This window comes from Ambystoma mexicanum, chromosome 2q, assembly GCF_040938575.1.
Source record: "Ambystoma mexicanum isolate Mex_15411 chromosome 2q, UKY_AmexF1_1, whole genome shotgun sequence".
Lineage (NCBI taxonomy): Eukaryota > Metazoa > Chordata > Amphibia > Caudata > Ambystomatidae > Ambystoma > Ambystoma mexicanum.
Genome location: NC_090924.1, coordinates 111570969 through 111597939, shown reverse-complemented (window position 1 = coordinate 111597939; position 26971 = coordinate 111570969). Strand labels below are relative to the sequence as shown.

At 45.5% G+C, this 26971-nt stretch overlaps 1 protein-coding gene across 2 annotated transcripts in view; it reads left to right on the top strand.

The window, feature by feature from the left end:
• The window catches only part of IFT140 (intraflagellar transport 140), a 2226364-nt gene that overhangs the window by 408719 nt on the left and 1790674 nt on the right, over nt 1-26971 (top strand). For both annotated transcript variants that reach the window (XM_069646971.1, XM_069646972.1), the window contains exon 5: nt 21846-21988. In XM_069646971.1, coding sequence (XP_069503072.1) covers nt 21846-21988 — 143 coding nt within the window. The remainder of the gene's footprint in view (nt 1-21845; nt 21989-26971) is intronic.

The window sequence follows — 26971 nt, the reverse complement described above, 5'->3', positions numbered from 1 at the left end:
CTAAAAACCTAACTGAGTTAAAGAATATATTGAAATAAAATGGTTGTGTCTTATATAACTCTTTCCATCTGAACATTCAGTACATTTACCATCATCGATACAGGTTGCTGATGGTAAGTCTAGAACATAAAGTCTGCTGGTGTCATACCGCCGAGTTCTTGGCGTCTATGGAGCCGCTGGCGACGCGGAACCTAGCTTCGTTCGCTTCGGCCACGCCCCCTGTTTCCTGGTTTTCTTTTTCTGATTCTGATTGGCTAGACGCTCCGCGGCCCGGTGTTTTAACCAGCCACTTCCGGGTCACGGACGCGTTGCAACGCTTCCGGTTTCGTCCGTAGGCTGAGTTGCTTGCTGCCTGTGGCTTTCGTGCTGCTCTCTCGCTTGCTGCTGGTCGGGTCCTCGTACCCTGTTTGAACCTGTCTGTCATTCATTCCGCTGGATCTGTCTGCCTTTCCCTTTCTCTCCTGGTTCGCAATTATTCTCCTTTGCCCTCCTTCCATCTTGCTTCCCCTCCCACCTTCCCATCTTCACTTACTGCATTTTTCCTTTTCCTGTCTGTTATTCTTCCCGCTCTTCCTTCACCTACCTTCAGTACTGCTTCTGTGACCTCCCGTGTACCAGACTCCGGCCTGTTCCCCTGGACTGCCTTTGCTTGCTGCATCAGTACTTCCTTACTTGGCCTGTGTACCAGTTCCTCGGACCTCTTAATGGACTGCCTGTGTTTCTGAATCTTCACTCCACGTGTTGTCTTCAGTCACTTCTACCAGATCTTACCTAGAGTACTCCTGGTTCCACGTTTACAAGACACCCAACGATTCTACAGGGGTTTTTTGTGCCTAAGGCTTTTTCCCCTCTTGGTCGATCCCGGGGGTGGGCCCCCTGGTCTCCCTTCTTTGGGGAGCACGGTGGCTTCCTTCCGGGGTCGTCCCTATCTTCATAAAAAAAAGGTGTCTACTCGAAGAAAAGAAAAGAAGGGTTCTTGGAAGGAAGAAGAAGGTGAGGAGTCGGGGGAGGGGGAGATTTCAGAAGCTACACTTTCGGACGAAGATATCGCCGACCCCGGTGACAGCTGGGCAGCTGTGATGGAATCAGTGAGATCTTCACTGAGACCCCTTGAAACACTTGTGTATAGGTCCTGTGAGAAATCTAGAGGTATTCTCGCATGTAGAACCCGAGAATCCTCTATTCCAGTGGCCAGCGGAGGGCCATCACTTTTGGATCCCAACCCTGGGGGTGGACAAGCGAGGTAGGATCACCTCGGTAGGGGAGACCAGGGATACCCTCAGGAGAATACCCTAGGCGAGACGCTGTATTCCAATGGGATAATAGGTCGAGATATCCCAGAAGCCTTGGTATTTTATGCAGACCGCATTATCCCTAACCCAAGAAAGAGACAAAACCAGAATTCTAAATCCAACATTTCTTTTTATTTTCCCCATTCAGATCATTGGAAGGGTTACACCGACCCGCATTTGCATATCCAGACAGGTAACATGGGGAATACTTTAATCCAAAAGAATTCACCTTCTGTCTACCAAATTAGGACCAAGGGGTCTTCCCCTATTGATTACCTATCACCTTGTATAGCTTGTCAATGTCAAGTTCAATCTAACCCCAACTCCCCCTTCCCATTTCCATCAAATACTGAGACGAGGAAGAGGCAACTAAGATCAGTAAAGATTACCCAAAGCAATAACATGGGGAAAATAAGGGCAACCGCCCATGCTGTCCCACTAATAGTCAGGCAGGGTCAGGCATTCAATAGTAACTATTTACACCTGACTCCACTTGACTGGTCTTTTTACTATAAAAGGTGTGGTCTCTGTTGCCTACCCCCGGGGAACCAGACCAGGTCCAGCAGCCCCGGGAGCAGGCATCACGTTCCCGGGGAAAGGCCCAGTGACCCCTGTTCGGGGCCATCTGGACACCGTCCTGGCGCCTTTGGCGCCAGGCTCATGTAGACTTCAGTCCTGGCGCCTGGGAAAACCTACCTGGACTTACCTGATGCAGATCATGCTGCAAGGGATCCAAGCCCTCAACAAGCCTAGAAGGGACTACTTTACCTAGGGACTCTTTTGCCACTCGGGTGTGGCGGTGGAGGAATACTTACCTGGAACTACTTTGGAGGCTATTTAAACCACGCCCGAAGAGCAGCACACGCTTCGCGTTATTCTGCATCCAGCAGCGTAACGCTCACCGTGCCTGCAGCAGCATCCATACTTCAGCCACGCCCGCCTCAAACCCAGAGCACCTAGAAACAAGGGAAAGAAGGAGAAAGGTTAGAACCAGAACATTTACCAGCTGCTTACCTGATTCCAGAGCCATCGCATTGTCGAACCAAAGGAAAGACTTTATTTTTAAACACGTTGCATCGCCAGCAGCAGCGCCGCGCTGCACTCACCGTTCCTCGCTGCATCTTCATGTTTCACCGCAGCCTTTTGCATGTTCCCGCCGCATTCCGGCACCTAGGGGGAGATCAAGACAATAAGGTGAGCCAAGGGAACATATAGAGGAATACTGGTTACCACCCTAAGACCTACCTGATTTACCACCGGGGGAACCATTCCTCTCCTCGGGTCGGCGCAGCTCCCACTGCACCATTGCCGTACCCCGGCCCCTAAGGGGAAACAAAAGCACAACAGTGTGAATCAAAAGGACAATCAAGGGGAGCCACCTCCCGCCATAGACTTACCTAATTTTACCACCGGAGGTGTAACTCCTCGACTCTGGTTTTCTCTCAGCACCTGAATAAAGGAGAAGACCACAGATTACGGGATTGGATAGGAGTGATGGTCAGGCGTTTGAACTCTTACGAACTGCATACTTACGGCGTCTTGCCGGGAGAGTCAAAATAGCCCTGGAACTCACCCATTCCTTCGACCAGTGGAGCAACTGGTCCATCACGCGCCCCTGCGCTCGAAGCAGGATGGAGAGCTCACCCCTTCAAACCATAAGGTGAGACTTTAGAGGGGACATTGGAGGTGGTCAGTGGGGAGAACAATGGGGGGTGGGGGGAATTTACGCTGAACTCCACGGGTGGTTAATTCCCCTTTCTCCATTCACAGAAGAGTACTCCTACCGGCCAGACAAACAACACATCTCGGCCCTACGCATTACGCTGGAGGAGGCCGCAGCAGCCCAGATCAGACCGACGCCTCTGTGGGAGTCCAGTGAGCGTAACAGTCTCAAGGTGATTTGTGTGTAGGAGAGCAAGCAGAAGAGCGAGTTGGGAGGAGAGCCGAGACGCCAAAGCTGCCCAGGAACAGAGGCCAGAGACCAGGACGCCGAGACGCTGAGGAGCTGCAGAAGCGTGGCGAAGGAGCCGTCTCTCCAGGGAGCTCAGGAGACAGTGTACAGGAGCCGAGGGGCGTTCTGGTCTCCTACAGCAACTGCCGATGTAAGTGCTTTTTCCCCTGGGCTGGCGCGACAGCCAGGAGTGTCCGAAGGGCAGGCAGTGGGACCCTGACCTTGGAACGAAGAACTGCTGAGAGCTCTGAAGCGCAGAAGTTAGCCCAGTGAGTCTGAAAGCATTGCAGAGCCGGGTTATGAAAAGCATGATACAAAGTGGCTTGTTGGGGACCACATTTGTTAAAGTAGCCAAATGAAGTTAAAGGGAAGACTTCAACGATGTGAAAGTAACCGTGTTAGTGCAAAACTAGAGATACGTGTGTGTGCAAAGTAAATAGTGGAATAAAGTCGGACATTGATGTGATAAGTTTAAAATGGGCGGGAACCCCACAGAAAAGGTGCAAGAGGCACAAAAGTGTAAAAGGGGCAAGAAGCTCACAGAAAAGGTACAAGAGGCACAGAGTGTAAAAAGGGGCAAGTAGCCCAAGGAAAAGGTGCAAGAGGCACAAAAGCAAAAGAAAGTGAAAAAGGGGCCAGAAGCCTGTACAGAAGCGTGCAAGAGGCACGACCAAGAGGAGGTTTAAAGGACAGTCCAAGTGTGAACAGCAAGAAACCAAGAGAGGGGCAAAAGGGTCAGAGTGGACGCGCTGAGAAAAAACAAAAAGCCTGGTGTTTTCTAAAGCCTCTGGTTCTACCCGATGAGAGCGTAATGTATAAGAGAGACTATATGTAAAGTGAAGGCATATCCTGACCAGCTGGGTTGGTGTTTGGAACTAGAGGGGCCTAAGCTTGAAGAGAGGTTCCCTGTGAAACCAACAAGGAAAGCTGGAAGAGCCCTGGGCTTGGGCAAGGGAACCCTGAGAAGCCTATCAAGGAATCAGACTTTGTAATTTGTGTTGAAAGCTCGAAGAGACCCGAGTTTAGGACAGGGAACCCTTAGAGGCCCATTGAATCATCTTTGAGACATTTACCAAAATTGAACCTGGTGAGAAGACCACCTGAAACCAATTCTTGTTTTTGCCATTTTCGTTGAAGCACCATTTTTCCTTTAAAAAAATTCCTCCTATCACATTTTTGTACAGTGTGAGGGCAAACATAGTTTTGGGCCATTGGATAACAACGGCTTTTAGAAACATCAGTTAAGGGAACCATCCACTTAGAGCTAGGGCCAGTTCGGCTTTCCACCAACCCAGGAACCTTGGTAAAACAAAGGTTTTAGAATTAATGCTTTTTTTTATTTTTATTTATTTGTGTTTAATCAAAATTTGATTTTTACAAAATTTAGAAAATGCTGTCAATCAATCAAACATTGTGTTTGTTTTGCATTAAAGTTTTTGTGAGAATCGCTGACAAACAAAGCTGAAGAATATCTTAGAGTTATCAAAGTTCAACTTAAAAAGGGTTACATCCATTTGTTAATTCTTTTTGTAGACATAAGCACTATAAGAACACAGTCGATTGATTCAAGAGAGTTTGTGTTGCATGATTTTTTAGGTTGCAATTAACCATTTCATTGAATCGCCGCTGATTAATTTAGACCAGCATGTTGGTTCATCCATTAGCGTAAAGTCTGAGAGAATGTTTTTCAAGTAGTGTGATCTGATCTTTGATTCGCTGGGCACCGAAGTAGCAAATGTCAAACAGTTTCTTTTTCGGACTCTGAATTACAAAAGCGACAGAGATTAGAAGCTGCAAGGTCTCTAATGGTTAAGATTTCATTTGTTGGAAGCAGGTTAAGTCTCGCGCGCAACAAGAGATTGCGTCCTTGTTTGTTTGGGAATTTTTTGATGTAGCTTTGGAGTTCATTTTATTTTTTTATGTTAGGTGGCAAGTGAGCCGTCAATTTGTTTTTGTCTGCTGCTTCAAGTTTAGATGTCCAATCTGGCCTTTTCAATTTTTTGTTGGACTGGGTTGTTGAATAAAGTATCTTCGTCGCACCCGATAAACTCCAATGCAGCAATATTTTAATTCCTCCAAGAAAGAAGTTTTTTGCATCGCGATGCTTCTAGTTCTTGATTGATGAAGTTATAGATCGAGGGAGCAGAGGCCATCCGACACTTCCAATAGAGCATCAGCTTGCTGGAGTTAAACAATCCTTGAAGAGAGGACAGACTTAGTTTTCCCTTTATAGATACTACTGGAGTAGAGTTGGGCAGCCTGAGAACTTTTCTCGAAAATAATGCTTTGAGTTTTGGCCAAATGATTTCTGGAATGTTTGGCATTGCGTCAGCACCATATATCTTTGTCGGAATCACCTTTTTCTTGTAAAACTCCAACACTGGAACCAGAGAGAAGCGGCCAAACATTTTATCTATTGCTATCCCTTGAGCTGCTAATTTAATGGTCTTTGATCTTAGGGACACTTGCATTGCAATTTCGTTCGGAGTGCTGTCGAGCATAACTCCCAAGTATTTAAATTCTTGCACTTTTTCAATGTGTTTCTCATCCAGTCTGAGTCAAATCTTTTCATGTTTTTTGTTTCGCATCTCTAGAATCATGAATTTAGTCTTTTTTTCGTTTATTTCAAGGTTGTTTGACTGGATATATTGATGTAAGTTATTTAGCTGTCGGTGTAGACCGATTGGGGTATGGTCAAGGAGAATAAGCTCATCCGCGTACAGTAGATGGGACATTTCTGTTTTGTTTAGTTTTGTATGAAATGCTCTTGCCGCCGTTTCTGACTCCTTGAGGTCTCCAAGTATGCTAGGAAAAGTGCTACGGCTAGTGGACACCCCTGCTTCATGCCTCGTGCTGTAGGAATCATTGATGATAAAGTGCCTTGTTGATCCAGTTGCACACGCATGGTGGTGTCAGTATAAAGTGCCTTAATAGGGGCTAGAAGAGCTGGTGGACAGTCCCAAGCTTCAAGTTTGTTCCAGAGGCAGCTTCTGTCTACTTTGTCGAATGCCTGTGTTAAATCTATGAAGACAATAAAAATTCGAGGTTCTCCCTCGAAGACCTTGTTCTTTAGAACATTCAACAAGAAGATATTTTCTGCTGTTCCCATTGGTTTTTTGAAGTCCGTTTGAAAATGGTCAACACATGGAGCTTGGTTGGCCCAAGCTTTGAATTTGTCTTGCAACAGCATGCCAAATACTTTCCCTATTGAGTCCAATAAAGCAATTGGCCTGTAATTTGTTGGATCGTTCTTATCTCCTTTCTTAAAGATCGGAACGAACGTCCAATGCGGATTTCAATGAAGGTGGAATGGATTTTAATTCTGCACATCTTTCAAATATTTTGCTGAGTAGTCTCGACCATTCTTTTGGGCAGGATTTCAGGTCAACATTTGTTACTCCGTTTGGTCCTGAGGCGCGATAATTTTTCAAGGATTTGATTCGGTGTTTGATCTCTGCTTTGTCATCTAGTTTTACCCAATGTGTGATCACTTTGTTTACAATTGGGGTACTGCAAGTGGATGGACACTGAAACAAGTTTTTGAAAAATACTCTCCAAGTTTGCTCACTTATGCAGGTTAACATCGAATTTTCTGCTACTGGCGATGATTTTTTTTTTTAGAAGAGTCCAAAATTCTTGAGTCTTGTGGCCACTGATTCCCGTTAAGATGTTTTCCGCATCTTGTTGATAAAGGGCAAGCCGATGATTTTTGAGCCAAGTTTTGTAGCTTTTTGTTGCTGCAAGAGCTTCTATCAGTGATGCCCTACCTATTTTTTGCTCTCCTTTTCATTTTTCTTAGCTCTCGACTTTTTATCACTAGTTTTTGATCATAAGCGTGGATGATCTACCCATCCTGGGATCTAGGTTTGTGAGCACAGATTTTTTTGTACACCATCAAGAGCGGGATGTAGTCGACTTGTTGTAGTTTGTCAATGTAAGACATTCCATTGTATCTAACCTCTAGCTCTCTTATTGAGCTGGCTTTCAGTTTTAACCTGGTCCCTCGGGTGTTGGTTTCCAGGTTAGTGTTCATCTTTGGCACCAGTGGGCCTGATGTAGACCACGACATAGATAGTGGGTTATGGTCGCTTGCTGCAGCTCACGTGACTTTGAAGGCAGTTGTCACTTGTAAAAGGGATCTTGAGACAAATATATAATAAATAGTGGCTTTGGAGGAATCTCGCTCCCACGTAGTCGTTGTGAGTTAGGGAACACCTCGTCCAAGTTGTGTAAATCTCTGGACTTCATTAACTGCGTCCATAGAGAGCCGCGATAGATGGCAGGCGTTGACTTAATAATGCTTTTGAGGCGGTGTCTCTCTTAATACCATGCCTGTCTCACAGCCCATAATAAATAACAAACCAAACAATCAACCAACCCCCGGCATAGTCCTCCTCTCATGTGGCCACGGAAAGGCAGCCACCATCTGATCCTGACCCTGGGGGTGGTATTATGCGGGAGGATCTCATGGAAGGGGACTTATACCAGGAGGTATTGGTGACTTTTTTAACACATGATTTCCCTAATATTCCTACAGCCTTGATGGCTTACTGTAAACAAACAGATGTTTCTGCTATAAAAACTGCTATGGACTTCAGAGCCCATAATGCCTGGGGCACCGGGACGAGGAAGAGGAACTCAGAGTTAATGAAGATTATAAGTACTGTGAAACATGAGCAGTCTAGTTGTTTTAACAAGAAGCACCTCAGTGGGACATTTAATAACAGGAAACAGGTCTGAGTTTCAGGTGAGGGGAGGAGATGTCGATGAAGTGGTGGAAGCGGCAGTAGAATTTGATGGGGCAGAAACAGTAGAAGCAGCAGCTGATACCAACACAAGAGGAGCAGCATGGCCGTGCAGAGAAGGCACAGCTGGAAGCGGCACTGGGGAAAGCTGTGCCATGTGGGAGAAGAGATCCCAACATGTTGTGAACCGTGAAGTAGGACCTAAGACCGCATGGAGCTGTCAAAGCTTCCCTGGAGGACTGCGCTTATCACAGCAGTCATATTGGTGCTGGCAGCAGTACAGGCAGACCCGAGGTGAACCTATGCAGTACCCACAAGTGAACCGGAGACGCAAAGTAAGACCAGTGAGTTGTCCTGAACTGGCAGGCGACCCAGGGGCGCTCCGAGTTAGACCTTTAAATGGGACTAATGATTTTTGAATACCGAACAATTGAAATAAAACGAAGGCAGCCAAGGCGCAATACCACTGAATAAGGGTACCAATCGGGTGATATTTGTAATCGCATTGCCAGCAGCCAAGAGGCCGCATAAGAATACGGCTGCAGGAACACAACTATCCTTATGAGACAACTATGGGGAGAAATCTGTAACCTGCATTGCCAACAGACGAACTGCTATAGAAGAATAATCCAAAGACAACAAGGACGCAACTTCTCTCTTATGGAATACCAATTTGGGAAAATCTGTAACCCACTTAGTCAAGAGACTAAAGAGAAGCTGTTATTGTTCAAGCCTCCTCACATAGGATGTTGGTGTGGAGAATCTTGGAACAAACATTACCACTGAACACAATTGTAGTAGGAGTTTTTATCCTGGAAGGCGAGTGTAACAGGAAAGAAGAAGATAATTTAAAGCACTGTGGTTGTAGTTATAAGACTTGTTCGAAAGAACTTGTTGATTTCATTTTCTTTGGTGAACTGTTGAATTGCTAAAAGTAATTGCTGTGCTACTGTCACAACTAATGTGTTTGAAATCAGGTTGCCTGGGTAGGAGTACCGGGTGGGGTATTCTTGTCGGTATTGTCACAAGATGTAAACCCAATAAGGGTCTCCTCAAAGAGGGTGACCTTTATTTTCAGACACTGTGCTACTCGTAGGATAAATGGGCACCACGCAATTCAAATGAAAGAGCAAGGTACTGCCAGTACACGCCAAGCTGGGAGAAAGAAGAAAGAGAAGGATAAGTTACCACAATTGTCAGAAGAGAAACAATGATTTAGAGAACTAAGGCAATTTAGAATTACACTAGCCTTGTTTTAATCATGATGATTGATTACTGTGTGAAGAAACAGGGAAGGCAGCAGGACAATTATCCCAGTAAGGAATGGGAGGAAGGAGTCTGAGGGAAGTGTTAGTGATTAGTTGGAGCTAGCCCCGACGGAATGATGACGCACGAATGTAATGGAATTGTAGTACTTGGTAAATATACTCCATAGCGTCCAAATGTAATTAGTTCCTGTTGGGTTAAGACTAGCCCTGTACCTAGTCGTAGTAGAAATCTTCTCAAGGTACACAGAAAACCAAATTAAAACAACAAACAAGGTGCCTGGTGAGAAAAACAAAGCTCAAATGCAATCCATATGAAAGGCCGTGATCAATTACCTTGTGAGCAGGGAAGTACAAGATCAAATCCAAAGCGAATCCTTGGAGAAAGCCGTGGTCAGATACTAGTGTGTAATCGGATAAAGTACAATCCGGGAGACAGTACGTGAACAAGCCGAGATCAGCAACAGAAGAAACAGAGGCAGAAGGGCCGATAAGGGAAGCAGCTGAACAGTCTGAGGTCACAAACACAGGAAAGTAGAACAAATCTGAACAAGGAACTTCAAAGGGAATGGTACGGAAGAGATTGCGTACCATCTTAATCAGAAGCACCGGGGAGTGAAATTGCAGCATTTACATGGAAAATTGAGGGACGTATTGACATGTGTAAACGTCATTGCCATGTCAACACACAACATAAGGCGTCAGATCATTCTCGCCTTCTGCGTCCCTGGCGTTGTGAAAGGCGTCATGGCAATCGCCAGGGACGAAAGAAAGAACAGTAGTTATAAAGCGTAGTACGCTTAGGGGACTGCACACCTCTGCACACTATGACAGCTATCCTGACAAAAGTGTTTCCTTTGAAGTATGTTGTGCTAATGAGTACCTGATCTGTTGAAAAGAAGTACTTTGGCTTATGAACTTAGTTTTTGAGGTAGAAACCTTTATTTTGTCGAGCAGAAGACTGTGGAAAATTGTTTTGATTTGCATCTAAGCATTTGTGAAGGAGATATTTTATTTGCCAAGTAGAAGAATACAATAAATGGAAAAATACTTTTTATGCTTCATCGAACAGAACTTTGTTATTGCATAGAACTTTAATGAATCCAAGCTTCACTCAAGGTATTTCTGAATTGATCCAGGGGAAGTGAGACCAACTCTGGTCACAAGGAGCGCTTTCTAAAACCTATGAGTTTGAATTGTTATGCTATTTTGTGTACTTGACAATTGCCAAACATCCCTTCCCTTGTATAATTTTGTGTGTGTATAAGTGTGAGGGTCAGATACTTTTAGGGCACTAGGTCATTTTCTTTAGTTATAACTTTCCAGGCAGGCCCACCCCTCTTAGGTTAGGAAAAGATAAGTGTTTATCTTACACCTTTTTATTTAAATACCTTTGTGTCCGTATCACCTTTCTTGCTCCTCGCAGCAGCCCAGAGAGAAAGAGCCAATGTATAACATTGATCCACATTATAGCAGAATAAATTGAAATAGTACTACCCTGTGGGTCTGCGAGTCTGTCAGTCTCTTTGTAGCCGTCCTTAGCTGTGCTACTTGAAATGGAGGAGAAGAGGAAAATTGAAACCATAAATGAAGGTCTCGGACCCGCCCTAAATTAGACTGCTTGCAGACCCACTGATTAGCTAGTGTCATGACCGAGAGGTAATCCAAGTTGGTACTTTACCTCTCTGTGGTTGAGGAGTTAAATGCGCCCTCCTGTGTAAATATGTTAATCCGAGTAGGTGTTTGCCAGTTCTGTGGCCGAGGATCTAGTTGCACTCTCCTATGTAGGTATTTCAATCCCAGAAAGTGCTTTACTGTAGTTGCATACTCCTATTCAAGAGTTGCCGTTCAAAATTGGACTTGTGCAGTATATCCTGCCATGATTGTGAGGTGCATTGAAGCAAAGTGGTATGTATTGAAACACCCCACTCACTTGAGTTGACAATCGAGAGAAGTGTGCACACTTCCAATTGTAATAAAGGAATGAAGAACTGAGCGCTTGGAAATGTACAGGTTTCCAAGAGCTAGTATAAAGGGTGAACCTACAGTGCATGCCCTGCCTTCTACTCGAGGTGCACGTGAAAGGGTTATCAAAATAAAAGGGTGCAGTCCAACATGGATGATCTAAGGTTTAAAGGTATCGATTATCCACTGTTTTGGAGCCATTAGGATTGACCTGTCCTGGCAAGGCTTCTACATGGGAAGTAGGCCCAGTCAAGAAGTAGAATACCTTACCCGGGGAACCAAACTCTATTCAAATAGAACCAGATGGAGCAGGAGGATGGGGATTAAATGTGAGCAGTGTGATGAATCCGGTGGAGTCATCACTGATCTCCCAGAGGTAACCTCCTCTCATGTAGACAGAGGATGGCAGCCGCTACCTAATCCTGACCTTAGGGGTGGCTATATGAGGGAGGATCACATGGGAGGAGATAGCCTCCGGAGTGATGTCATGGCTCCATCGGAAGAGACATGTTATTCCTCCCCTTTCACTTAAACCCTCATAGATTGTCATGCATCTCCTCATTTTCCTATGAAGAACATGGAAACCCTATCAATCAACCTCACCAATCTGATGGAATCGCCTTTGACAATTCCACTTATACATCAAATAGAACTAACTTGTCATCAAAAATATTTGTATGCTTATTCAAATTCCACAAGTGAACTGCCACATAAGGACTTCGGTTCCTAGAATCCTCTGAATACTGGGATGAAGAAGAGAGGCTGGAGCAAAAGAGATCACAAGCTCAACAAGCGTTCTAGTGTTTCCTGGGAAAACACCTGTGCCTGGTAAATATAAGCAGCCCAAACCAAGAGACATGAACAGCTGGTGCGGCGACTGGCGAGTGAGAGCTGAACCTTGCTGCGACGAGCAGGAAACCAGCGAGCAGGAACCAGTGTGGAGAAACCATGCGGCTCACAGACTAAGAAGGAAGCTGCAAACCGAAGAACCGCACGGGAACGTCCGGAGCCGATGAGGGACTCCTGGGCATTCGCAGCATTCCACTTAACGGAGCTGAGAGGAAAGCAGGCGTGTCCATCAGAAGCTGTGTAGGACCGGCAAGCGAAGAGAAGGAAGCCGTGAGGAGAAGGCAGGCTGGAATCTTTCATTTGCAGACCGCAAGAGAGAGTGAATCACCACCAGTGAAGACCTGTGAGTCCACCCAGAAGCATAGGGGACATCAGGGCATATTGTTGAGCACGCAGAGTGCAAATATATGAAAGCTAAATTACAGAGACACAGTGTGGACATATTGGACATATTAAAAAGGGGGATTATAAATTGCAATTAACCGCTCTCCCTACGTGTAGCTATGCAAAGTGTAAATTCTTAAGGAATAGAGAGATGATAACCTGTCAAAGTGATATGTTATCCAAATATATATATATATATATATATGTATATGTATATACATATATATATATATATTTATATATAATTTCTAAGGCTTGTGGAATCTGCTTAGATCCCATGCTGTGCATAGGCTGACATCTAGTGGAAGCTGCGGAGTATTACAGTTGTTGTTTTCGAAACTCGAAAAGGGACGTCGATAGGGCATGCCAGTAATACTATCCCTAGTGTGGTGTCCACTGTACCCATGATCCCTCACGTGTCGAGGTCCCTCAGATTGTTTTTTTCTGCCATTCTGGACGGACGCGTGTATGTTATGACACAAGGGCACAGTATAGTAGGGGTGGCTTGACACGTTGTGATGCAATTTAGGCTTTCTGACAATATTCCCCTCAAGAGTACAAAAGGACAGATTGAGGTGAGTATTGTCTGAAAATATGGTGCACCCTGGTACTCCAACAGCTGTCTGCAAGAGAAAAATTAACCAGATATTAACATGTGGGTTAAGGCAATGGACTCTCCAAAGCAAGATACTGAACTGATACTCACAAACGAGAAAATCAGACTGGGACTGAATAGTTCCAAGTTAGATTGGTGAGTACCTTGAAAACAAGGAAAGTAACTGTTACCAGGAGTACAGCAATAGCAAGAAAGTAAGAAACTAATAGACTTGTGCTTACCAAATGAGTGACCTGGATAGGTGTTGCAGGAGAGTTGGAAATGGAGTGGCAGTCCGGGAAACACAATGTTTTGTTTTCCTATACCCGCCGGCACAAGGACGCCTAAAGAGTTAATTGATACGGGCGCCATTGCGCTGGTGTCCTTAGGTCCTTGCGCCAATGTGCGACAATCCTGAATGTTCCAGAAGTGTCTTTGACAGTTCCAGAAAGAAGATATGACACAGGTAAGACTCAAGAGATGAGATGTATGCAGTCCGTGGGTTTTCCGATTGTAATGACGAGCAGGTAAGACTTGTGAAATGAGATAACTGCAGTTTGTGGCCGTTCCGGGTCTGCTGTGAGCAGGTAAGACTTGAGGGATTAGACAAATGCAGTCCGTGGACATTCCGGGTCTGGTATGAGCAGGTAAGACTTGAGGGATTAGACAAATGCAGTCCGTGGACATTCCGGGTCTGGTATGAGCAGGTAAGACTTGAGAGCAATGACAAGAAGGAAGCAAGGAAGTCACAAGGCGGGCCGGGGATTCAAGGAGCCAAGAAGACAAGGCACAAGGTACGTAGCTTTGAAAACAGACAATTCAGAAGCACCGCCGTGCGCGGGGGCGCGGCTTAAGTACTGGTCACCTGACCGTACGCACAGGATGGCGCCGTAGGCCGGAGTACCTACGCGAATACCATGGCTGTCAGCGTTTCCATGGCAACCCATAGTGTTCTGTAAAAGGACGCGCCAGAAACAATGCAGCACGGTTCTGAGGCTTAGCAGACACCTTGATTTGGAACCAAAAACGTTTGCTCCCCTGGGGTTACTAGGTAGTTTGTTATTGCGCGAGCTCTGTCTATGTCTATCCAACGAGGCATTCAATGGAACCCTGACAGTGTATTGGAGTTACTCTTTCGGCGTAGAGCCATTTACTTATTTAAATTACTGATAGTTCATACTTTCTATCCTTTATTTCACCGACTATCGAAATATCACGCTGGTGAAGACAAAATGACTGCCTATCGAAAGACTACAGCAACTGACCTTTCGGCCTTGGAAGGCCGCCTCAGGCGTCGGCCCATACAGTAGGGAGAGAAGGGGGTAGTCACTTTAGGATGTATATGCCCCTTTTCTTACACTACTTTCGCCCAGATGCCATAGTTTTTAGTTATGGACAAGACCCCCTTTAAATTCTGCCCCAAGTGCAATAGAAAATGTGGGTCGATAAGCATTTTGTGTGTAACTTGTGTCTCCCAAGAGATCACGTCGAGGGGTCTTGTTGAGCGTGTAGGCTCTTCAAGCCGAAGACTTTAAAGGACCGATCGACAAAATGCTGGGCCCACTACGGCAGGCAACTCGAGGACATGGAGGTAGAAGGTGCTTTCAGTAATGACAGCAACGCTGCCGTTTCGGATGGCAAGGGCGACGGGGTATCTTCGGCTATCCAAGCGCTGGCCCCCGACCCTGGAGGACAGGCTGGCAGCCCTGTTTTGGGGACAACACCCAGCGGCTGAAGCGATACATTCCCAATTCCATCCACCACTAAACACATAACCCCAGGTCGAGACGCGACACATGGGTCGGGCGGTCGACAACGCACAACACCCAGGGAAAGGTCCGTTGAGTCCCTGTCCTCTGGGCACTCTCGCTCGAGCTCTCTGCACGACAGGGCCCTACCATCGAAAGATGACGCGGGTGTTGCGCGTAAAACCCCCACCGAGGGCCGATCGTCCGCAGACGAGGCCTCAGCCCTACCGACACCCGAAAATCGACACTCTGTGTCAGGTCAGATTTCAGGCCCCAAACAGTCAGTTAAACGTGGCTCTGGGCACCAGGGGTGGTATAAAGAGCACAAATAGAAGTCCCCAAAGACCCCTCATAGCGATAAGAGCCCTCATAGAGAGAAAACCCCTCATAAAGATAAAACTCAAGAATCTAGGCCCATCCCCCATAAGGATAAACCCCTAGAGGCTAGGCCTAAACAATCTGGGGTACTTCCTCCCACAAATGAAGATTTGGGACTTCCTTCCCAACCATTGGTCATCCCAAGTTCGGCACAGTGGTCAGCACGAGACATAGACAGGGTCATGAGGAGATTGTCCTTTAATGGCCAATTTCTACGAAGAGGACACTGCCTATTTCGAGAGTTTCCACTCCACTCCCCCCACTACTGCTCCCTCTTGGTCACAAGTCTCTGCTCAACCTTCTCAACCCCCTACTAAAAGTTCTCGTACCGAAATTCCAGTGCGTAGCACAGTCATAGAGCCCTATGACTCGGACTCCGAACACGAAGACCTCTCTATTTTAGAGGCAGCAGACCCTCAGTGCAAGGAGGATGAAGCAGACCCTTATTATTGGGACGATGAAGCGAAGAGGCTGACCCAGAGGCCATTATGTATCCTATAGACTCAGCTATTGATCAGGACTCCCCTATCACCGATTTTCCAATTGACAACCAACCCCTTCTGAATGAAGTGCTAGCCAAGGCGGCAGAGCACTTTCAAATAGAGACCCAAGAGGCACAAGAGAATAGGATTTTGTAGAACAAGTCCTTGGTGACAAGAAGACAGTGGCACAGTTTATTCCTCTCCTCAAGTCAATACAGCGCACAATAAAGCTGTCATTGGAGACCCCTAACCTTACACGGGCTGTAAACCCCTGTATAGAGAAGCTATTTAAACCCGCACCTTCAGACCCACTGTATATTAGGTCAGCTGAAGCCCGACTCGTTAGTCGTAACTACAACTAGGAAGAGAGCGGGCATCCCCCTTGTTTCCTCTGAGGCCCCGTCTGACAAGGAAAGGAAGAAGCTTTACACAATGGGCAGAAAGACTGTCTCCTTCGTGGCTTACCAGACCAGAATTCCAAACAATGCAACATTTTGGCAAGTTACAACTGCCACAAATTGGAGGAAGTGTCGGCCTTCCTGTCGTCTGCCCCGGAACCTCTGAATTCCCAGCTAGCACAGGTGGCCGCAGAAGGCAGATCAGTGTCAAGCTGCTTACTTAAGACAAACCTTGATGCTGCGGACTACGCCGGAAGGATTATTGCACAGGTTAGTGGTATCAACGTCACGCGTGGCTGTAGCAATCGGGGTCTAAACCAGAAACGCAGGCCACCCTGATTAACATACCTATTGAACCCAATGTGCTCTTTGGCAAGGCTGTCGAGGATGCCTTAAGACAGCCAAAGAGGAGTATGACACACATCAATCTTTGGGGCAGCTCACCAACAAACTACCCAGCCAGATGGGTAATGGCAATTTTTGCCATTTTCGCGGCCAAGGTTCACAACGGGGGTCCAATTACAATCCAAGCCAAGGGGCTCCTTGGGGAAATAATCAAGGTCAGTCCTCCCAGAACTGTCCTAGAGGTCCGGTAGATCCCGAGCTCATGGCAGGGTTCAACTCCTCTCGAGGGGTTACCCCTCCACAAAAATAGTGACTATCCAATTTGGGTGCCCTCCCATGCCTCTCCAGTAGGGCGCATTTCCAGCTTCACCCGTGCATGGGAGTGAATCATCTCAGACGGATGGGTGCTTTCCACAGTAGCAGGCGGATACTGTATAGAGCTCCTCCAACTACCCCAAAACTATCCCCCACGACAGAAGATCCATTCAAAGGAAGACCAGCGTATCCTCCTCGAGGACGTCGCCACACTTCTACTAAAGGACGCTATGTAAATCGTCCCGGCCAACCAGGTAAATCAGGGTATTTATTCAACTTAATTCCTTGTGCCAAAGAAAGATCTGACCATGCGCCCAGTATTAGATTTGCGCCCTGCAAACAAATATGTAAAGTCACAAAAGTTCTGCATGACTACGCTACAAGAGGTAATCCCTCTACTAAAAAAGGTTGATTACGTGGCAATACTGGATATGAAAGATATCTATATTCATATCTCAATGTTCCCAGCGTTCTTGAGTTTCAAGATAGTGAACAAGCACTACCAATTCAAAGTGCTACCCTTCGGTATAGTATCTGCTCCAAGAGTATTCACAAAGGTACTGGCGGTGGTGGCAGCACACCTGCGCAGGGAGGCAATCCCAGTGTACCCTTACCTGGACAACTGGCTCATTACAGGGGAGTCCCCCCAAATTTGCACACAAAACATTCAAAGGACTATAAACCTTCTCTTTCATTTGGACTTCTCCATCAATGAGAAGAAATCAAGCCTAGTGCCAAGCACAACCAGACCGTTCCTAGGAGCTTTCTTAAACACATAAAAGGGGTTGGTCTTTCCGTCAGAGGAAAGAGTCCAAAATAGGCTGTTGCAAATGCCACATTATTAGGCCGGCCGCCAGATAAGGGTGCGCAAAGTGATGCGCTTTCTAGACATGATGGCATCTTGCATTTACCTGGTTCCTCACGCGCGCCTGTGCATGCGACCCATGCAGGAGTGGTTGGCGAAACAATGGTCTCAGGCAAGCGGTCAGTGGGATGATCTAGTGGACGTTTCGCCAACACTGGTACAAAATCTTCGCTGGTGGATGAGAGAGAATCTTCTAAAGGGGAAACCCTTTTACGATCCAGAGATAGAGGCGATTATCACAACTGACGCCTCTTGCTGGGTGGGGGCCCATTACCTTCACCACACAGCTCAGGGTCTGTGGTCTCGCGTAGCATCTCAGAACCACATCAATATGCTGGAACTTCTGGCAGTATTCAGGGCCCTTCAGGCATTCGAATTCCACTTAATGAACCAATCTGTGCAGGTCCTGACAGACAGCAGAACAGCAATGTTTTATATAATCAAATAGGGGGCACACATTCTCCAAATCTGTCCAAACTTGCACAGCTATGTGTGGCACTTTGAGAAATCCCTTTGTGCCTCTCCTCTTCCTCATCTGATCTAGCTCACCACGAAAAAAGATTGCAGGGTTTCAGTATGATCTGAACCGCAAGTTATGGAGCTGCCTCAGCACAATATATGGGGTCAAACAGTTGGAGTGGAAGGGGGGCTTCATTATGGGCCTCTCGCTGTGTGAAAGGCGTTTGAGACTTGTCTAAGGGATTCTGGGCCCTACCCGGATCACCTAAAACACACACCTGAAGTTTGTTGCTTCTGACTGGCTGGAGTGTAAGCAGGCTGACCAAACACAGCACTTGATCAAGTTAGAGTCACGTTTGAGATGGCTCTCAGGTTGCCAACCAACATACTAACGGTTTTCATATCTCAGCAGCCCTTTCTCTGAACCAAAGGTTCATGATTCCAATAATCCTTGCCACTTTGCTTATGGTAAATGAGTCCCGAGACTGCCCTCTCCATCTCTGCCAGTTCCCTCATCCTTGTTTCAGCGGATGTACAATTCATCTATTTGAGGGAATGAGAGACACTGTAGGAGAGTGGCAAAATTAGAAAGTTAAATGGTAGCTGTCTCCTGAGGCCAGTGGTAAGAGTGCCTCATAGTTAAGGGAAATTTGTATTATTTTTTTGCTGCCTACTCTTTGATTTCATTCGTCATACATTTTGGCATGGGCAGAGCATAATGGGTGTTGAATTACTTGTGTTTTATTGTCTTGCATGGGAGATACCTTTTTTCTAGTCTCGTCTTGCTAATAAATATGTATGCCATGGAATGGCACAGATTGCCGTTTTTTCTGAGATCAACAGATGGGCTTTCTAGATTTGTATGACCAGGCTTAAGCATAAGGAAAGGGAGTGAGAGAAAGAAAGAGAACGAAAGACTATCAGTACATAACTTTGGTCCATGAACTGTGCTAGTGTTTTTCTCATACTAGTCCTCAACCTTGGCCTAGCAACAGGTTTCAGTGCGTTGCATCCATTCCCAGAAGTTGAAGCAGACAAGCTCACACCAGAGGGTACAGTTGCAGTGTTACCTTCATCTTTAGGCACTTCATGCTGCAAAGGCCCCCCCGTTTACCACATCAGACCATGGTCCGCTATCCTTCGGGTGATTAATCCCAATGGGTTTCGGGCACACACCCAACTCGCATCCCACTGGGAGCAAAGATTAAGTGAAAGGTATGTAGGACCAAGACTTGGGGCATGACGTGTGGGAGTGACTGGAGTAGGTGCCTACTGAACCAGTATATTGAAGCTAGAGGGGGTGGTAGATGTCTATATTGTACCCTTATAGGGCCTTATGGCGGCCTCCATTCTTCCTGCGGCTCCAGGCCTTGGTTGCAGGCCAGCTCCACTGCAATACCACCTACAGAGCCCACCGATAGGCTCCATCCGCAGCAGAGTCCCAGAAGATTCCCCTCCCTGGTGGTGCGGGAACTGTTTGAATCTGAAATTAAGAATACAGGGAGTCCCCGAGAGAAAGAGGTAATAAGGCTGTGGGCGAAAGCTTTACAGCCAAGACCATAAACCAAATGCTTATCGCTTTAGTCTGCGGGAGAGACCTCGCACTGTCTTGCTGAGAAATGTTAGGACTTAGTTTGGATTCTAAAAGTTCTCAGAGAATCATCTTCTTCGCTGCCCACGTCCTGGTGAATACACACCATGACGTTTATTTCACAGCCTTACTGTTTATTGCTTTGCCACAGGTTTACCAGATCTTTAATACATCTTTGTTTATTTCTGAAACCTTTTGGTGTGTCTATATGTGGATCCCAGACACTTCCCACGAACGGTAATTGGACGAAAGTACCATTTCTTCTATTCAATAAATACAAATGCCATCACTTTTCAAATGCTGCTTCGCTGTTTTATGCCTGCTTCACCTTGTTGCATCCTTTCAGACCTTATACCCTTATACGAGGGGGAGTTAGGGGGAGGCTGAGCATCTCATCATCTCATCTTAAAGATCGTCAAAATTATGAGCTAAATTATGAGTTCCCTTTCCAATAGTTTCATCCTTGAGCTCTGCAAAAAAAGCTAATAGTTTGAGGCAAAAAGCATGAGTGACCAAAGATATGGACAATGTGTATTTGTTGGACCACCAGAAGAGTCAATTAAATGTAATCCTCTGTCTCAGTGCCATTGTAATTGCTCATAATAGCCTTGCCATGCATTTGGCAAAAAGACGCTCCCCAGTACCTAAAAGTGAAAGGGGGAAGTGTGGGTAAACAATAGAACATTCTTCAGCATTCAAGATACATTAGAACAAACCATTCGTAAAATGAGCTGCTGAGTAAATCAGTTCTCTTAACTGTTCACAAAAACGACTCACAATGTTCATAGACATAAACCTCAATAAATGTAAAGAATATATTTAAACCATAAATAGAAGCCGGCAGCCATTTTATTTCTTTATAGCCATGCGATCACGACATACTACTACTCCCAATAGTAATAATAATTTGGCATGTATATTGCACTTTTGTCTAAGCATTGTACATAGAAGATTTTTATAGACAATTATTATTTACCCCCCAAGTTGACCATGCTGGGATTTCAACCAGCAGATCCCACTCAAGTCTTACCAGCAAGCGCATAACCCCCTGAGTTATCTTACTGGCATACAAATAACAGGTAATGAACTATAATTCTACACAAACTTTGTTTAATCATTTGTAATATGCGATTAGTAGATCCTTGTCTAGCGTTCACAACACTTAATGTTTTAAACCCTTTTTGTATATTTGTTTTTCATCACTTGCTTTTCATACTCGCATGACTGTAAAGAAATAGAACGCCATGATTGTTTTTACCTAATAGTGGTTTATCTTAAGTGACCTGGAGAGCAGTGGATGCAGGAGGTTCTAGAAAAACACACTATTTATCTAGTAATGTAACCAGAGGACAGCAGAGACAAAGGACGGGCAAGTGGATGGCTTTGGCGTTTCCTATAGGGACTCTGCATAAAATCCACTAGCTACAAAATCCAGGGTATTGCTAGGGAGTTGTGCTGGCTGAGGGATAGCTTGTGCCACACTAACATGATTTCTATAGAGTTTTAAACCCACCTTAACTTTTCAATTATTTGTTACACAAACCCCAAGGCTGTCGGACTATAATGCATTGATGCTCCATAATAAGGATGAAACCAGTATGCAGTTATCAACAGCCTTGAGAGCGATCTGCATGGGTTGAAGAAGCAATGCATTAAATAGCACAGTCCTGTAAGAAAAAGGCAACATGCGTGCTTTGGGCTAATTGTTTATTTATGTATTTAGTGCGTAGTTTGCAACAAACCCTACACTAACGACTATAAAACATATTATACACACACAGTGAATCCTCCAATGTATAGGAATAATAATCCAATGTGAATAATATATAACCTTGCCTAAAATAAAACATTGTTTTGAAAGGAAATTGTTGGTCTGTAGCTGTTCAGGCGGTTGCTAAGGACAAACTGGTTCTAAAGGGTCTGGTAGCCCAGAGGTAGATCTCTCTGATGGAAAAATGATCGTCCCACGGCTCCTTTTATAATATCATAGGGGAAAAAGTAGAACCACTTTAAGAATACTATGTTTTTAAATATTTGAAAGCGTGTATTTATTCTTCAGCAACCAGTGATTGTGGTACCCAATTACATGTTTATGCTTCTTGTATAAAGAGAACTGATTTGCGTGAGGCAACTCCAAATGCTTGGCATCCTGAGGGACAAAGGTTGTCATGGTAGGGAGAGCGAAGTTCCCACTAATTGATACTCTTACTGCCCATAGGGACGTGACACTGCTGGCGAAGGCGGCTGTGAGTGGTGACGAGAGGGCCTTGGACATGTTCAACTGGAGGAAGTCTGGCAGAGGAGCACAGATGAAAGTCGGATCCCAGGAGGACTACAACTTCTTTGTCAGTGCAGCAGATGGTAAGAACAACCCCCGTGGTAGCCTGCAGGGAAATACTCACCCTGCTACCCGAAGGTTCATTTCTTTTTCCCTGGTAAAGGCTGCTCACAGCAGTTTGTGGAGGAATTATTAAGCAGTTGTTTCCATAAAGGTGTAATGCCTGTGGAGATGATTTCATTTAAATAGCTGGTGGCCCTGATCATAGTACTAAAGGTCCAAATGGAATAGCTTCATCTTTCAGCAGTGCATTCAGAACACTCTTTTTCGATTTACAGAAATCTGTGGTTGCATTTTCTGGATTTTGTTTTTGCATTTGAAATTGTATTCATTGTTTTGCGATTAGAATGCATAAAATCAATCAAAACATGCCTAATAAAAGGGCCCTATCTTTCTCCACACCCCGAGACTATTAAAAGAAACTGCACACACGTTCCTTCTAATTGGCCTCACTCATAATTAGCAAATGTAATATCCACTAACAATGGGGAGAGATTATGTATGTTTTTGGTAGCCCGCCCCAGACATAGTCAAGTTTCATTTAACAGAACACATTCTCAGCGTATCCCAGAACCCTCAGTTTTGACTTTTGCACACCCTGAAAGTTTGAGCTTCCCATTATAATATCTCTCTACCCATCTCGTACTACATGTTTTCCCACCGCCTCTCCCCTCCTGAAGTCCCAATCCATCTTCCTTTAGAAGAAACTGTGATTAATAAATCACTCCCCAAGCACTCCTTCCCTGTAGGGTACAACAGTCTGGGGGTCTTAATCCTCTGAAATCCATTTGTCTCTACGAATTACCTCCACTCCCCCTGCACTTTCACCTTTGCTTCGTCAGATACGTGTTAATCTCTCCATTCAGTCCAGTTCCTACACTTGGATAAACCACTATTTTTTGTGGGCAGGCATGGACGCTTCTATATCATTACAAATCAAGATTTGGCTGCCTGAAGCAAACTGTCTTGTGTGGAAGTGGTTATCCATAATCATCTACCCCTCGGAAGACAAATAGCTTTAATAAGAGGTCCATGGTTATTGAAAATCCCCCCCGGAATCTAAACAGCCCCAGGCCTTCCTTCCATTATACTTTGGACTTTTCACAATGCCATCGCATATGCCAGTATGTTTCTACCTCTCCACATTTCATCCAACACTTGGGGTTCATTTTTCTGAACGTCCTGCCAAAAACATGAAGAGTATATACTGACATCTCGGTAAAAACTTTACGCAATGTGTCTTATATTGGCATGCTGTAGAAAAGGAAAAAGCTTTTTCACATAATAGATGCTAAAAATGATCAGTGAGTGGTCTACCAAGATCTATTTCCCCTTCTGACTGAGCCTTATAGGAGTTTCCCTTCTTCAATAATATCAATGCTTTGTTAATCAGAGAAATCACCTGCTTAGCTATTCACAAAGGAATCCAACAGAGGTTCAAATAGTGGTAGTTGTCTACTGATATCTCCACCCCAGTAGACATCTGTTAGAACCCCTTCAATTGCAAATATAGAAGTACTGACAACAACCTCCTGTCACCTTCTCCTATTGGTGAAGGCCTAAGAATGTTCACTTGTTCCAAACCTTTTCTACTTTCTCGACCTGAGCCTCGCACCACCCTGGGAATCAACTGGGTAAGGAGTGGCATCCCAAATCAGTGGGGCCCCAGATACTACTCGGTGGAGAGGGCCACAATGACAAGCTGCATGTGTCATTTCCCTCCAATGTTCCCAAAGCACTACCAACATGGAAGGAGTGCTAACCCTCCCCAGGATCCTCCCTGCAGAAACGCAAAAAACCACCTCCTACCGAATCCAGAGAGAATCTCATTCTCCAGAATCATTCATTGCTTTTCCATCAAATTCCTGTGCTAGTAGACCATAACTCTAGCCTGCAATGCCCTACAGTACCACCTGAAGTTTGGGAACCCTAACCAACTCCTTAGGCAATATTAAGGTACTGTGGGCACTTCTTGGCCTTGACCCATTCCAAAGAAAGTCAAGCAACACCCCTTTATCCCAGTAGAATGTGAGCCAGGAACACATACCGATAACAGCAGGAACATAAGGATTGTTGGCAAGTGTTAGGGAGATTTTTGTACAACCCTCTGGTGAAGGCTTTGCAATCATCTAACCTAATGGTAGAACTGTGTGTCTCCCAAAAGGAACGCTCAGACTCTCAAATATTAAGTGTAACCGAGCAGTCCATCTTAACTCCAGGAGAAAGGAGGTACAATGAATTCCAAAATACACCACAAAAGAATACACCATGCTGGTATGCTGAAAAAGTATACACTTTATTTATAAGTTCAAACATACAATATTTGTGATGGGGGGAAAAAGGTACTCAGGTGGACCTGACCCATAGCAGAGCAATAGAAATAAAATAAATAAATAAAAACTAAATTGGACGTTGAGTCTAACTTTTTGGGAAATATGGGCCTTAAATTTTAGAGTCGACACACAACATAAAGACTTCCACAGGTGAGTTCAGAAAAAATAATCTGGACAATATTACACAAACAAATGATTTCCAGTCAGGAGCCGAGGGTACGGCTCTGAACTCAGCATAGGTTTCCTGCTACATTCTAAATAAAGTATTATGCATAACGCATTAATCAAAAAAAAAATAATTCTGTTTATATATATCCTGCATCAACAGCAATACATTATGCAAAAATACCATAATTCCAACAATTCCAGATTGAATAACAGCAGGGCGAGTGCATAGCACATATGCATATAACACAGTTGTAGAATTTAGATGTAGTGAACAGAACAGTGAAGTTCAACACAAAAAGGAGGGCTACCAAAGTCCATGATATATTATAGTTACACAGTTTGTAGGCTCACATCGTATATCACACTCGCCAAAGAAGAATACACCACAGAGAAACAATGTATATCCTATGTAGGAGTTTAATACAGCTATCTAAATCCCTAATAAATCAAATAATGTTTATTGAATTAGATTTCTCCATCAACATTAAAAACAGCCAATACAAATAACTCGAGAAAACACCAAATACAATCATGAAGAGCCAACAAAACAACCGATAAAATCTCCAATACAATCAGTCAACCATTAGCCCCAATTCTAAAAAGCAACCAGCCCATCGCACATAATATCATACAGTACATCACACAACCTTTATCCAAAACTAATTCTGGGCGTCCCTATAAAACCCACCTAGACATGCATGATTCTAGCACGGAGCATCATAAAACACTTGACATAATCAAACAAATCATAAATAAAATCAACCTCATTACAATTGATGATGAGCCTGAAAGCCTCCCCACATCGACAAATGTTGTTGATTTAAAAAAATGCAGTTTTAACAACTTCTAAAATAAGTCCATGAAAATCTTACAAATCAATAGGAAATGACATAAGTCTTCCTGGGTGGCCATACTACAGAAACAAATATTTGGCGATGCCCCCGAACCCCATTTCTTTTTTTTTAAAACTTTATTTAACTTTTGAGGGGGCGGGGTTGCTAGAGAGCCCACACAAGATGGCAGCAGGCTGACAGACCTCCTGCCTGAGTGGGCATGTAGCTGCAAATACTGACATCTTAAAGATGAACTGACCGAAAAACAAAAGGAGGAATGAACAATTGCATCCAGTCAGAACCCAGGGAGATGAAAATCAGGATTATTGCTGCAGCAGATCCGACGTTATGAAGAGGCGGCCTGCAGCATACGAGAGCGGCAGAGACGCAAGCCTGCCGTGGACCCCAGGGGTGGGAGATAAGCCCTGCAACACAGAACCGCGGTCTCCGGAGCCCTCCACAAGCAACACAGGGCTGGAAACCGGGATGCAGTGCGGGCACCAAGACAGGGCGGAATAAGGAGCGGGGAAAGCAAGAAGTGTAATCTTGGCCTTGGCCAACGGATGATACGCAGAACCCTGCAATCCTACACAGGGGCTGCCGCCACCATCGGTGGCGCAGACGGAGCAAGGGACTAAGGGACGCCAGCCAGTAGCCCTGGTGTCCGACAGGATTACACCCGCATCAAGCAGAGCGATCACCGCCGCAGAGCCCGAGCCCAGCAGATAGACCGCCCAGAAACAGAATACACCCCCAGCAGGTGCCGGACCTGCAGACAAGTAAGCGGGGTGACAGGTGAGGCCAGACGCCAGACAAGTGGAAGTAAAAGTGTCCAGCAACACCGCAAGGGTGCTGGAGCACTGGGCTAGTAACACCTTGAGGGAGAGAGAAAACAGTGGCCGGCACCCACGCCACGAGCACCCACTCGGCTACCCCCCCACCATCCCTTGACGAAGCCTACAATCTGTAGCAGCCAAATAGATAACTGAGGTGGGGGGGCGGACGGCGGGGTCCACTAAGGACTGGTGCACCCACAAAGAATCCCAAGTCAGCGCTCCAACAGTGCAGCGAAAGGCAGAACCCACAACACGGAAAGGTACCACAAGAAGGGCACGACACCCCAGGGCCCTCCAAAGCGCAATTACAATTATACATCGCAAGGGTGCAACACCAGTGACATAAAGGATTTGCCCGAAACCCAAAAACTCAAGCACAAAGCACGGCCAACTGTACCCAAGGCAGGAGGGCCACCTGGACCAACAACAACTATGGCTGATGGCACCGGAGGGTCAGACGCCCAACCTACATCCATATAAAGCAGCACAGTAACACCTCTGCTGGGCCCACCTGGACACCAAGCACACACTGCACACAGGCCCCCCTCCACAGAATAAGGTAAAGGCAAGGACCAGGACCTTGTTCACAGAGTACAGAGGGGCACCATTTTCTGCAAACACGTGGGGGTAATCGCAGATGTGCCACCCGCAAAGCAGCTCTGTGCCCCACAACCAGCATAACAATGCAGACGGATAGCGGCGAGAGGAGGGGAGCAAACAGGGCCTAAGCCCAGAGTTTTATGGCGCCAGAGAGAGCCCAACGCACGGCTAAAGCGCAGCAGCCCCACTGGGCAGCACAGAAGGACCCTAATAGGACGCTAAGGCCTCCCTAAAAC